At 47.7% G+C, this 11,936-nt stretch overlaps 1 protein-coding gene across 1 annotated transcript in view; it reads left to right on the top strand.

Annotated features, from left to right (window-relative positions):
- The window catches only part of FECH (ferrochelatase), a 37,165-nt gene extending 25,437 nt beyond the window's left edge, over nt 1–11,728 (top strand). Inside the window, exons 7-11 of the mRNA XM_006891738.1 lie at nt 4,004–4,102; nt 5,536–5,643; nt 6,430–6,594; nt 11,152–11,211; nt 11,594–11,728. Coding sequence (XP_006891800.1) covers nt 4,004–4,102; nt 5,536–5,643; nt 6,430–6,594; nt 11,152–11,211; nt 11,594–11,728 — 567 coding nt within the window. The remainder of the gene's footprint in view (nt 1–4,003; nt 4,103–5,535; nt 5,644–6,429; nt 6,595–11,151; nt 11,212–11,593) is intronic.
- The last annotated feature ends 208 nt before the right edge of the window (nt 11,729–11,936 follow it).

The raw sequence follows: 11,936 nt of genomic DNA, 5'->3' as shown, positions 1-11,936 counted from the left end.
CAGCCTCTCGGGCCCCGTCCAGCCTCTCGGGCCCCGTCCAGCCTCTCGGGCCCCGTCCAGCCTCTCGGGCCCTGTCCAGCCTCTCGGGCCCTGTCCAGCCTCTCGGGCCCTGTCCAGCCTCTCACGCCCTGTCCAGCCTCTCACGCCCTGTCCAGCCTCTCGGGCCCTGTCCAGCCTCTCACGCCCTGTCCAGCCTCTCACGCCCTGTCCAGCCTCTCACGCCCTGTCCAGCCTCGCAGGCCACGCTCGCCGCTGTCGGCACCGTGTGAGTCCATCTCACTGAGGTTCTCCCTCCGTTCGCCAACACTCGGCTTTACCAAACATGAGATCCTTCTCCCTCCTGAGAACATGTTTGCTATGTGAGTCGCCGTCTTGCCATCCTCTCCTTTTTTTTTGGTGAGAAAAATTTGTATTTAGAATTAACCAGCTGGACCCAGTTTAGATGATCCCAATTTTGTTGGCAACATCCAAAGCATCATAGTCAGGAGCAGGTCGAACATAGGCCTTCTTTTCTCCATCAGGCCTAATCAAGGTGTTGACCTTAGCCACATCAGTGTCATGTAGCTCCTGTACAGCTGGTTTGATTTGGTGTTTATTGGCCTTGACATCCACAATGAACACAAGTGTGTTGTGATCTTCTATCATCTTCATGGCTGACTCAGTGGTCAGGGGAAATTTGATGATGACATAGTGGTCAAGCTTGTTTCTTTGAGGGCGCTCTTCCAGGGGTATGTGGGCTGCCTTTGGAGTCTCAGCGTCTTGGGCCGCTGGAAGGTGGGTGATGTGTGGATCTTCTTTTTATTTTGTCCGTGGATGCCCTTCAGGACGCCTTCTTAGCCTTTAATGCCTTTGCTTTGGCTTCAGTTTTGGGAGGGGCAAGGGCTTCTTTCTTCGCTTTTGGCGCCATCTTCGTAGAAAGAGTCCCTCCGCCATCCTCTCTTCTAAGGAGCTGACATTTCAGATACGATGATTTCATAGATGAATAGGTCTGTGGCATTCATATGGCCATATTCTACAGAGTACATAATATTTCTTTTAACAGTTTATTTTTGGAGAATCTGTTAAAACTGTGTTTTTATAAAGTTAATGCCTTTTTGTTGCTATTTGTGCATACTTCTGCCCTTTTGAATATGGAAACCTGGCTGGTAATTCCAAGAACATTATTTTGTTCTCTTGGTGGACGTTTCTGTATTTGAGTTATCTGAGGTCAGACTGTAGGGTATTTATGTGCCAAGTCTTTCCCTGAGCCTTCACTCTGTTAACTTTTTCAAATTCCTGGGGTTGGACACTTAAAGTCTCAGACCACTAGATGGTGCTGGATGTTATTGAAAGTGGCCTCATTCTTCCCAGCATTGCCTGGGTCCCTGGACCTGCAGTTGATGAAAGATATTAAGGCTGAGAGTGGAAATCCTGTTTTAAAAGTGGAAAGAAGGGACCTTGCCTGGATGCGGGCGTCAATGTGTTCTGTGAATCTGTCCCGCTTGCCAAGCACCCCCTTCCCTGAGCAGGAAACGGGGTGTGAGAGGGGAGAGCTGCCATGTGGGAGAAGCAGAGGGGTCTATGCAGAGGGGTCTGCGAAGCACCTGCTGCCCAAGGAGGAGTGATTAGCGCCACATTAAAATTCAGGCCTTTGAAAAGGGGGGAAGTGGAAAGATGGAGAGGCTTCTTAACTGAGGAAGTCTCTGTTGGAGAAATGAAAGGGAATTTCCGCAGTGTGTCTGGCAGTGGTGGTGATTGAAGGCTGGGAGCGAGGTGCCCTTTCATTGTGCAGAGGGGAGGCCCTCCGTGAGGCTACAGTGGGGGTGTGGGCTGGGGATCGAGGTCTGCTGATGGGGTGCGGGGTCGTCGGGCTCAGGATCCGAGTCTGCAGATAGGGTGCCTGATCGGGATGGGGTTTGCAGATGGGGTGGGAGTTGGGGATGAGCTGAGAGTGGGATTAGCAGATGGGGTGTGAGATCAGGCTGAGTCTTCAAGATGGGCTGCGGGGTCAGGAGGAGGGACGGCAGATGGGGTGTTGGCTGGAAATCAGGGTCTGCAGAGGGGGTGCAGGATCTGGATGGGATCTGCAAATGGCGTTCAAGATAGGGACCAGGGTCTACAGGTGGGGTACAGAATGGAGATCAGGGTCCAGGCCTCCAAACACCCTCAACTGCCACACCCACACCAGTTGTGTCTTTACTAAAGGTTTTTTCAAGAAGAGCTATACTAACATCAGAAATGATGTGAGTTATTTTGGAAGTCAAGTTTATAGAATTTATTCCTAATTTGAAGTATATGAGGAGTTTTGATAACTAGAAGATACTGGGAAACTAAGATGAAAACTTTTCTATGATTTTTAATCCACTTTATCATAGACAGGAATTACATGAGCATTATCTTACTATTATTATTAATTAATATTGCTATTTCTCTTAAATCCCAGACTCCCCATAAACTTTGAAGTTGATCTCCCATCTGGGCTGTTGTCCAAAATCTCATTTTTTCTGAGTGTCCCTAATTTCTAAACACTGTAAAGTCCGCAAGAGTAAATGTATTATTTTTGTTTGTATTCAGCCTTACCACATTTACACTGTAGGCAAATGAGAAAATTTGAAAAGGAAACTAATTCACTAGTTCCCGTTTAGTGCCACACTTTATTTATCTACCAGATTTTCAGGTTCTAGAAAGATTAATAATATTGGAATTTGGTCAGCAAAGAGCTTGCTCATTCTGGCGTATTAACACTACAACCTCAAAATACTTACAAATGAAAATTTATGCAGTACTCATTATTTCAGAAACTTTTTATTCAGAAACACCAAACATGGAGAAAAATGCTAGACTGAGAATAGTATAAGGAAGTCACTTCTATTCTTTGCCTGTTGTTGTTAAGTGCCGTCGAATCGCAGGCGACTCATAGCGACCCTATGAAGGAGAGTCCTCGACGCTTGGGCGCCCTTCATCCTCTCTCCAGGTTCATAGGGTTTCTGGAGGCAAGCTATTATGGAAGTGGGTGCCACTCCTCCTTCCAAGATTCTTTACCTAGCTTGTCCTATTATTAATATAGAACCCATGAGGGTGTGTGTGTGTGTGTGTGTAAAAGCACATAACCTTTTCCCAAACCACTTGATAGTAAGTTATAATACGTCCACCCTCTCCCATTGCATTTGAATACTTACGCGTGTACTTCCTCAGATCTGGGGTATTTTCTCACATAACAGTAACTTCAGCAAATGCAGCACTGATACCAGTATCTACTCTACGTTCGTATTCCGATCTCGTCAATTGACCCATTACTGCCCTTTGCAGCATTTCCTTTATAGCTTAAATGACAAGGAATGATTAAAGGGGGAGATGAAAGCAGACCTCTTCAGATCTGGCATTTCAGCACCTATCGATGGGAGTCAGAAAGTGCCGGCTAGCGGGGAGTTCACGGGTCTGGTGGACAGAGATCAGAGGGGGGAAGGGACCACCTTCTGGGCCACATTCCACAGATGTGACGGATGGCCTCCAAACCTACTGCATCTGCCCCTCGGTGAGGGTAAGGGGCGAGCTGCCGGCTCTGTCTGTCCTCAGGAAATGCAGTCCAGTGGGGTTTGTAGGCAAGGGCTGCAGAACTAGAAGAGTGTGTCGTCTTCCTTTGCAATGTCTGATGTGATACACACCCGAACGCCACAGTACGAAGGGCTCAGAAAGACCCCGTCAGCGTTTTTCCTGCTAGCCCAGCGGCTGTGTCTCCTTCCCATCTGGAAGTGAGCCCACTCCTCCCCAGGGAAGCAGGGCCCCCGCACCATTATCAAACTTCAGAAGTTTTCCCAGCAAATTCCCTGGGCCCCAGCAACTGTTCGAATCCATTCTGATGATGAACCAGAGCAAGGATCACTCAACTTTTATTTCTCTTTTTTTAAAGACACATTCCTTTCTGTGAGGGCAGCTCAGAGGTGTTCCCCACAGCCCTCACTCAGGAGGGGGCCTGCCTTCCCTCCCACTGTCTCCTGACCCTCCTTTCCCGGTGTTCCCACAGTGCTTTGCCGACCACATTCTCAAAGAACTGGAACATTTCCCCCCGGACAAGAGGAGTGACGTGGTCATTCTCTTTTCTGCTCACTCGCTGCCGATGTCTGTAAGTAAGAACGTTTTTTGTTTTTTGGTTGTTTTTTTCTATTTATGATTGTTGGACAGTTTCATTCTCTGTATATGTGACAGAACAATGTAGCATCACAACATAATCATAACATCACAAGCATAATACAAGAATAAGGCCCCAACTGACTCAACTTTATGTGAATTGTATCAATCTCCTGAAGTCTCCTGACAGCTAATTCACTGGGTCATACCATACATAGGTGTTGACTTAAATCTCAGGGAACTCGTGTGACCTATGGTGATGGTCAACATCTATAATAAATAGAAGATGACTTAATCAATGCTTTTGAAACAGTCCTTTGAAGAGCTAATCAGATACATGGAATTTGAAGAAGTTGGATAGTTAAGAGAAGTCCTTGTCACAGACCGGAAGGCTCTCAGCATGGTATTTGGTGGGTGCAGTTGGGGGCCACCATTCTAAGAATGCTCAGATCCACACCTTCAGCCTCCATGGACTGGGGTCCGGTCTGCAGGTATTTCCCAAGACGACTCTAGTGTTTCACTTACTGAGATAGTTTTTCACATTACCCTGGAGTGTTAGTGAAAATACTGCAATTTAAACCCAGTTGATGTGTTCCTCGAAATAGAGTCATGGAGCTAGTGTGCTGTGATGTATTTGCTTATTGTGAGGGATTAGAATAAGCACATTCCTTTATCAGCTCAGAGCTGATAGCCTGTCCTGAAAATGTGGCTTTTCCAGTTGGGGTGATGGAGATGGACATCTCCCTAGAGGCTGAGCTGTATGAGTGGTCAGTGGTGTGAGCTGTAGGTTTCTGGGGCCCCGAGTGCCTGCCAGCCGCGATTGCCATCTGGTGGCCGCACCTCCGGCCTTCAGCCGCATCACAGTCCCTGCTCTCGGCAGTAGGTGGCCTTAGAGATCCTGGACATTGGGATTTCCCTTTCTGGTGTCATCAAATCCTGCTGCATGTTCACCCTCCTCCCTTGCCTCATCCTTCTGATAACCATCCTGTATATGAGGAGAGCGTGTCAGGAGAAGTATGTTTTATACGTGAACAATTCCAGGTGTGGCCTTCTCTCATCTCAGCCAGCTCCTCATGTCCCTTCCCCGTCCCCAGGAATGGACATGCTCCTTCCTGGTTTTCTGTGGCTGCCGGGTCCCCTGTAGGACTGAAGAATACCAGGCGTCTATGAGGGGTGTGAAGGGCAGGGAGGCCCAGGCCTTAGAAAGGAAGAATATGCCTCTAAAACTTTCCAGGGCATTTGTTTCTAATGACTTTTTTCCCCATTTAGCAATAATTTTCAACTGATAAAAAAGTAGCAAAAAGAAAACTTCCCTGTTTCCTTCACCCAGCTTTGCTAGATACATCTATATACTGTAGTAAAATGATCAAACCTAAGAAAGTCACATTGTCACATTAAACCACCTGAACCTTTGTGTCTCCACTGCAGGTGGTCAACAGAGGGGACCCCTACCCTCAGGAGGTAGGAGCCACTGTCCACAGAGTCATGGAGAAGCTGGGCTGCTCCAACCCTTACCGGCTGGTGTGGCAGTCCAAGGTGGGTGGCCTCCCCATGCTTGCTGGCAGACAGGCCTTTTGGGAAAGTCTGTTTTAGGACTTAGTTATAAAACGGTCAGCTCGGGACCAGTCACTTGGACTGTATCCTGATTGCTCACCACTGCTAGAAGGAAAGCGAGTCCGATGGACTCAAGACCCACTGGCTAGTTGATTTAGTATATTCCTTTTGATTGTAATGCCACATACTGTTATTTATAACTATACAGAGAAAGCTCTGTTGGCCAAGTGGACAGAAAGTGATGCTACCAAGCCAAATGTGGGTGATTTTAATCTGCAGCCCTCAGGCCTTGTTTTAATTGTTTTTGGTCGAACATTCTTCTAAGTGGTACAGCACTGGTCTGTCCATTTGCTGTACAGAGGTAACCAGTGGTTTCTGTGATGCTGAACACTGTGACACTGATGTGTCAAATGCGATAATGGTTATGCATGGTGGACAGTGTTTGGTGGAGCTTCCCGATTAAAACAAGCTTGAAAGCAGGAGTGGTATCCACTTCCGAGATAGCGTGCCTCTGGAAACTCTCTGAATGTGGAGAAACTATGAAAGTTATACAAATGTTCAGGTTTTTCATTCTTAGGGTTGCTCATGAGTCGTCTACAACTCGACGACACTTAACAACAATAACAACTTCTAGAAGGTTCAACTTACATGTGGAAATACCAAAGTAATTGGAGTAGGTGTCGCGTGACCTGAGCCCCTCTAAGGCAGGTGTGTGTAGGGGCAGCGGCTGGGAGTGGATGCCTGTCTGCTCACCCTCCCTTCTCACAGGTTGGCCCTATGGCCTGGCTGGGCCCGCAGACGGACGAGACTATCAAAGGGCTCTGTAAGCGGGGCCGGAAGAACATCCTGCTGGTCCCCATCGCCTTTACCAGTGACCACATCGAAACGTTGTACGAGCTGGACATCGAGTACGCGCAGGTCCTCGCCAGCGAGGTGAGTGCCGGGCTCCAGTTTCTCTGTCCAAGGTACCTGTTGGAAAAGGGGGCCATCTCTGCAGGTACTTAAACGTGTCGCTCAGCCATGTTCCTCCGTGGACTTGGGCTGTGGTGTCACTGTCTCACTTAGTACAAGAGGACGGCATCACTGAAGCTGGTGTGCGGTCATTTCCTCAGCCTTGCTTATGCGTTCCCTTAATTAGCCGTCCACGCCTGCAGTGTGATCAATCTGCGTATTGAAATAACAGAAACCGTCCTTAGTGTCATGTGGGGAAGATGGATGTGGGTCTCCATTCAGGCTGGAGAAAAACTGCTGCAGCTCTGTCTCTTGGTTTCTGAGGGTGGGCTTGCACCCTGGGCCCACTGTGAGTGTGGTTTCTATGGGAACTGTGGGTCCCCACGACACCCTGTCCCCCCATTTGCTGCTCTGGCCATCCGCGGGGTGATGGATGGATGCCTGGCCTTGGAGAACACCTCGCCCCCTCTGGGTTCTCTGAGGCTGGACGGCAGGTGCAGGGCAGCATGAGCATGTTGGGGAAGTGCAGCCCACTCCCCGTCCCCAGCCTCCCCCCACCACCAGGGTTGTGTGGGGAGTGGCCTCCAGTCAGAGCTGAGGAAGTAAGGGCAGCAGTTCTGAGAAGGGGCTTATGGGAAAGCTGTGATTGATTGCAGTGAGGGTGCAGGGTTATCTGTGGGGGTCGCTCACTGAACCCCTCAGCCACCTGAGCTGGCTGCGTGCTCTGAAGAGGTGTGCTCGGAAACTGTGCACGCAGGTTTGTGCCAAACCCAAGTTTCTGTCTGAATGGGAGTGCTCCTTCACAGTCATTTGTATTACTAAGCTGCTTTACTTCATAAGTAAGTTAGCTATCAGTGACTGAGTCAATACATAGCAAATGTTCAACCAGATCCACTCCCTGCACCCTCCTGCCCCTGCCCCACAACTCTACCTCTCTGTTCAGCCCTGAGACCTTCTGTGCAGGCAGCGTCCCCTCCACTCACACTCTCCCCAGGTCAGAGTTCACCAGGTGCACACCAGGTACAGGGCACAGGAAGCCAGCTCCTGAGAACTTTGAGTTTCAGGGTTCAGGAGCTCGTCCTTAGATAAGGTGTCCGGGGGTGGGGGGGCCATGGTATAATGCAAACCGCAGCCCCACCCCCCTGAGGTCTGTGATGAGCAGGGAGTATTACGTAGACATGGGGTTCCTTCTAGCCAGCCCCCCTCCCAGAGTCCCCTCTCTCTGTTATGACCTATTTGGTTTGGGGTCCTTGTGCTAGACACTTAGACCACTAGGGAAATTGAGAACCCCTTTTTTTTAAAAAAAAATGCAATTTTTTTAAAAGATACTATGTTTTTTCCATAAATCAGTGATTAGTATATATTTAAGATATGATTTTTCACCGTAGTGAACTGTTGTTGTGTACTTTCGAGTCAGAACTGACACCTAGCTGGGTTTTAAAGGCATTTAGTCACACCAGAGGAGACTGCCCATCCTTATCCCGTGGGACAGCTGGTGGATTCAAACCACGTGCCTTTGGGATTGCAGCACAGCTTCTTACCACTAGGCCACGAGAACTCCCCTAGTGAACTACTCAGTAATAAATATAATTCTTTGTGTATTTTCCAGTTGTTTTTCTAGGTTAAATTTCTAGACACAATTTTTTTAATTTTAAATCTGTCAAGAGCTAAGAGCAAAGACCAAATTCTTTGGATAAAGTTAATGCAAATCTCATACCCAAAATCCAACAGCCACTAGGGTCAGTGTGACTCACGGTGACCTGTAACACAGGGTAGAACTTGTGTGTGTGTGTGTGTGTGTGTGTACGTGTACCATCAAATCAGATCTGACTGGTACAGGAGGAGATTTCCCCTCCTTCCCCAGCAGAGCATCTGGTGGATTCGAACCGTGCGCCTCTGGGATTGTAGTTGCAGCTTCTTGCCACTAGGCCACCAGAGCTCCCCTAGGGTAGAACTTCTCCCAGCGTTTCTGAGGCTGTAAGTGTAGGGGAGGGACACTGCTACATCTTCCACCTGTGTGGGGCCTGGGTCATCAGATCATGGCGGTTGGCAGTTTAGTGCTTTAACCACTGTGACACCAAGGCTCTGTAGCAACTAATAACATGATAGTGGGTAAGGAAAACCACCGAGCTGTAGTTGACTTACTATTCGTATAGGCAAATGCACTGACTTTAAAACTTTAAAACCACTTTCTTTAATAAATAGTTGGAATATCCCCTGCCACCCCGCCCCAGAATTTGAAAAGCTTTCTTGCTTTTTTGCTGATGAAAATAGTGGAGTTCAGAGAGTTCAGAGAAGTCTAATGAAGAGAAGAGAACTCAATCGTAGCTTTCTTCTCAGAAATCTGTAACATCTGTTCGTCTTTTCATCCAGTTGCGTACTTTCATAAAAATTATATTCATCTACGTACTTAAAAAAGTTATATTTATTCCTACTGGTTTGACATTTTTCTTTGCTTAAAAATAAGCTGTGTACAGATTAGAGGTGATACATGATTATTATGGTTAGCACAGGAATCCAGAATTAAGGTTGCATAGAGAAGTGTACTTGGGGTGGGGGTAGGGGGAAGGGATGGGGGAATTGTGTACTAATGAAGGAATTTTTTTTTTCTTTTTCTTTTCAGAGAAGGGAGCGAACTGGTGGGGAGGGGTGGGCAGGGAGAAAAGTGCGGCAATGAATGAATGGAAATCCAAAACCTCTGTAAATGTCTATTAAAATTAATTAAAAGAAAAAGGTTATAACAAAAAAAAATATGCTGTGTACCTAACAGTTGTAGTTGAGTGCCATTAAGTCAGAACCAACTCACAGCTGACCCTCCCGTGGGTTTTCAGACACTGTAAATTGCATGGGAGGAGACTGCCAATCTTTCTCCCTCAGAGTAACTGGGAGATTCAAGCTACTTACTTTTCATTTGCAGTGCAACTACTTGTCACTTGGTCATCATAACTCCCCTAAAATGATATTATCTTTTCCAATAAATCAATGATTAGTATATATTTAAGGTGTGGTTTTCACTATAGTGAACTGCTTAGTCATAAATATGCTTCTTTGTGCATTTTCCATTTGTTTTCCTGGGTGAAATTCCTAGATATGGAATGTTAGGAGTATATACAGTTCCCTTTTTGATACGCACTTTACTGGATTTCCCTGTAGGAAGAAGCTGCTAAATCTCAGGTTTGCACAGAGCTTGGACATGGACCTTGAAAATAAACCTCTCTCGAAGTTGAGAGATTGAAAGCCGTGCATTTGCTGAACCTCAGCTTTTCTCTCATGGCAGTCTCCTGATGTTAATGTTAAAGATGTTTTTGTTGTGTGTTAACAAGTCCCTTCCAATTCAGAGTGACCCCATGTGACAGAGCAGAGAAACGCTGAGGGTTTTATGGACTGTAATCTTTATGGGAGGATTCCTGGATAGGCTTACCTGCCAGCCTAAACATCAGTTAGTATCAGGCTGTGAACCAAGACATGGGCTGTTCAAACCCACCAAACCGCTCTGACCTGTGGCTGTCTGCTCCTGTAAGGATCACGGCTTGGAGACTCTATGGGACCTTCTCTCCTGTAGGGTTGCTGTGAGTCAGAACTGACACGATGCACTGGATTTGACTTTTTTTTTTAAAACTCTCTATGGGAACCAAGTGCCAGGTGTTTTTTCAGTGGAGCCACTGAGTGGATTTGAACTGCCATCTTTCAGGTTATTAGCTAGGTGCCTAACCCTGTGCCACCAAGTCTCCTTTTAATTTCAAGATGAAGCCCCTGGAAAGCTATCTGCTTGAAGGGCAGGGGTGAACCTGGCTCTCCGAGGTACAGCTCCATGGCACTGAGGTCGTTCTTGAATTGGGACAGGTCAGCCGTGTTTTCAGAGGAGGCAGCAGGACGGGAGGAGAAAGAGCCTCAAGTTGTTCAGAGAAGTGTTCTCTGTAAAAATAAAAAACTCAGCCCTGAACTGAAGCCAGTCCAGGGTCCATATACACACTCTTTGGCCCAGAGACCAATTTGCTTCATTTTGGCACTTGCGATCAAAAAGGGTCTGACAAAATTGACATAATAAAAGCAGCGTTTGACTTGAGTAAGAGTCTGCAGAAGGCCCGAGGAAGGACGGATGAAAAAAGAGTGGTGAGCAGATTGGAAGGACCGTAGGATTCCAGAAAGTGTAACCTCAGAACTGGTTCAGAAGCAAACCACATGTGGCAGTGGACACAGAAGCCGAAGGGCAATCTGTGATAACAGAGATGGAGATGAGCAGATGTGGGGCCTGGCCCTGCGCCCCCTTGCTGCCTTGAAGGCTTTTGAAGTCAGACTGAGCTGTGCGTGGGGCTGTGCTGGTTTCCTTCTCTCGCTCTGTGTGTGTGTGTGTGTGTGTGTGTGTGTGTGTGTGTGTGTGTGTGTGTGTTTCTCTCTCTCCCCCTCTCTCTGTCTCTCTCTCGCTCTCTCTCTGTGTCTTTTTTCTTTTCGGTAGCAGCCCACCTCTTAGGGAAATAAAAAAACAAATGCAAAATAAAGCCCATGCATTTAGTCTTTTTTTTTTCTCCTTACTTGCAGTGCGGCGTCGAGAACATCCGCAGAGTGGAATCTCTCAACGGGAACCCACTGTTCTACAAGGTACCAGGCCCCTCCCTGAAGCCCCGGCAAATCCTGGTCTTCACACACACATTAGAACAAGGAGTGCCAATGAATTACAAAAATAAAGTAGAATTCCTCCCATGTGCCCTCTTTTTCCCCTTCGGACAGCCCCCAGCCTCTTGACGTCCACCACACCCCTGGTCCACACCCGGGAGACGTGGGCTCAGGCTCTGACCTCCCCACCCTCATTTGCCCCCCAGCCGAGGCCTCCTGGGAGAGGGGCTGTGTTGTCGGATTGTGTCAGAGGATGCCCAGCTCAGATCAAAAGCAGCCCCCTCACCACAGTGATTATCTTCGCCCAGGGGAGGAGGTCACTCCTGACTAACCTTTACCCCCTGCTGTCTGTCTGTCTGTCTGTAAGGCGCTGGCTGACCTGGTCCTCACGCACCTCCAGTCCAATGAGCGCTGCTCCAAGCAGCTGACCCTGAGCTGCCCGCTGTGTGTCAACCCCGTCTGCCGGGAGACCAAGTCCTTCTTCACCAGCCAGCAGCTGTAACCAGGACCCTCCAGCGCCTGGGCAGCGGCCCGGATGCACTCATGGACCGGGTTTGATGAACCAACATTAACATTCTTCTGGAGTGAATTCTATTTTTATATAATGAACAGAATCGACATTTCTATTCCCTTCTGCTTGAAAAGTTACTAACTTGGAATGTCCACTAGGCTATTTTTTTCTTTTTTCTGTTGAGTTGTTTTGTATCTAG

This window comes from Elephantulus edwardii, unplaced genomic scaffold (assembly GCF_000299155.1).
Source record: "Elephantulus edwardii isolate Elephantulus edwardi_28Jun2011 unplaced genomic scaffold, EleEdw1.0 scaffold00103, whole genome shotgun sequence".
NCBI lineage: Eukaryota > Metazoa > Chordata > Mammalia > Macroscelidea > Macroscelididae > Elephantulus > Elephantulus edwardii.
This window is presented reverse-complemented; position numbering and strand designations above follow the sequence as displayed.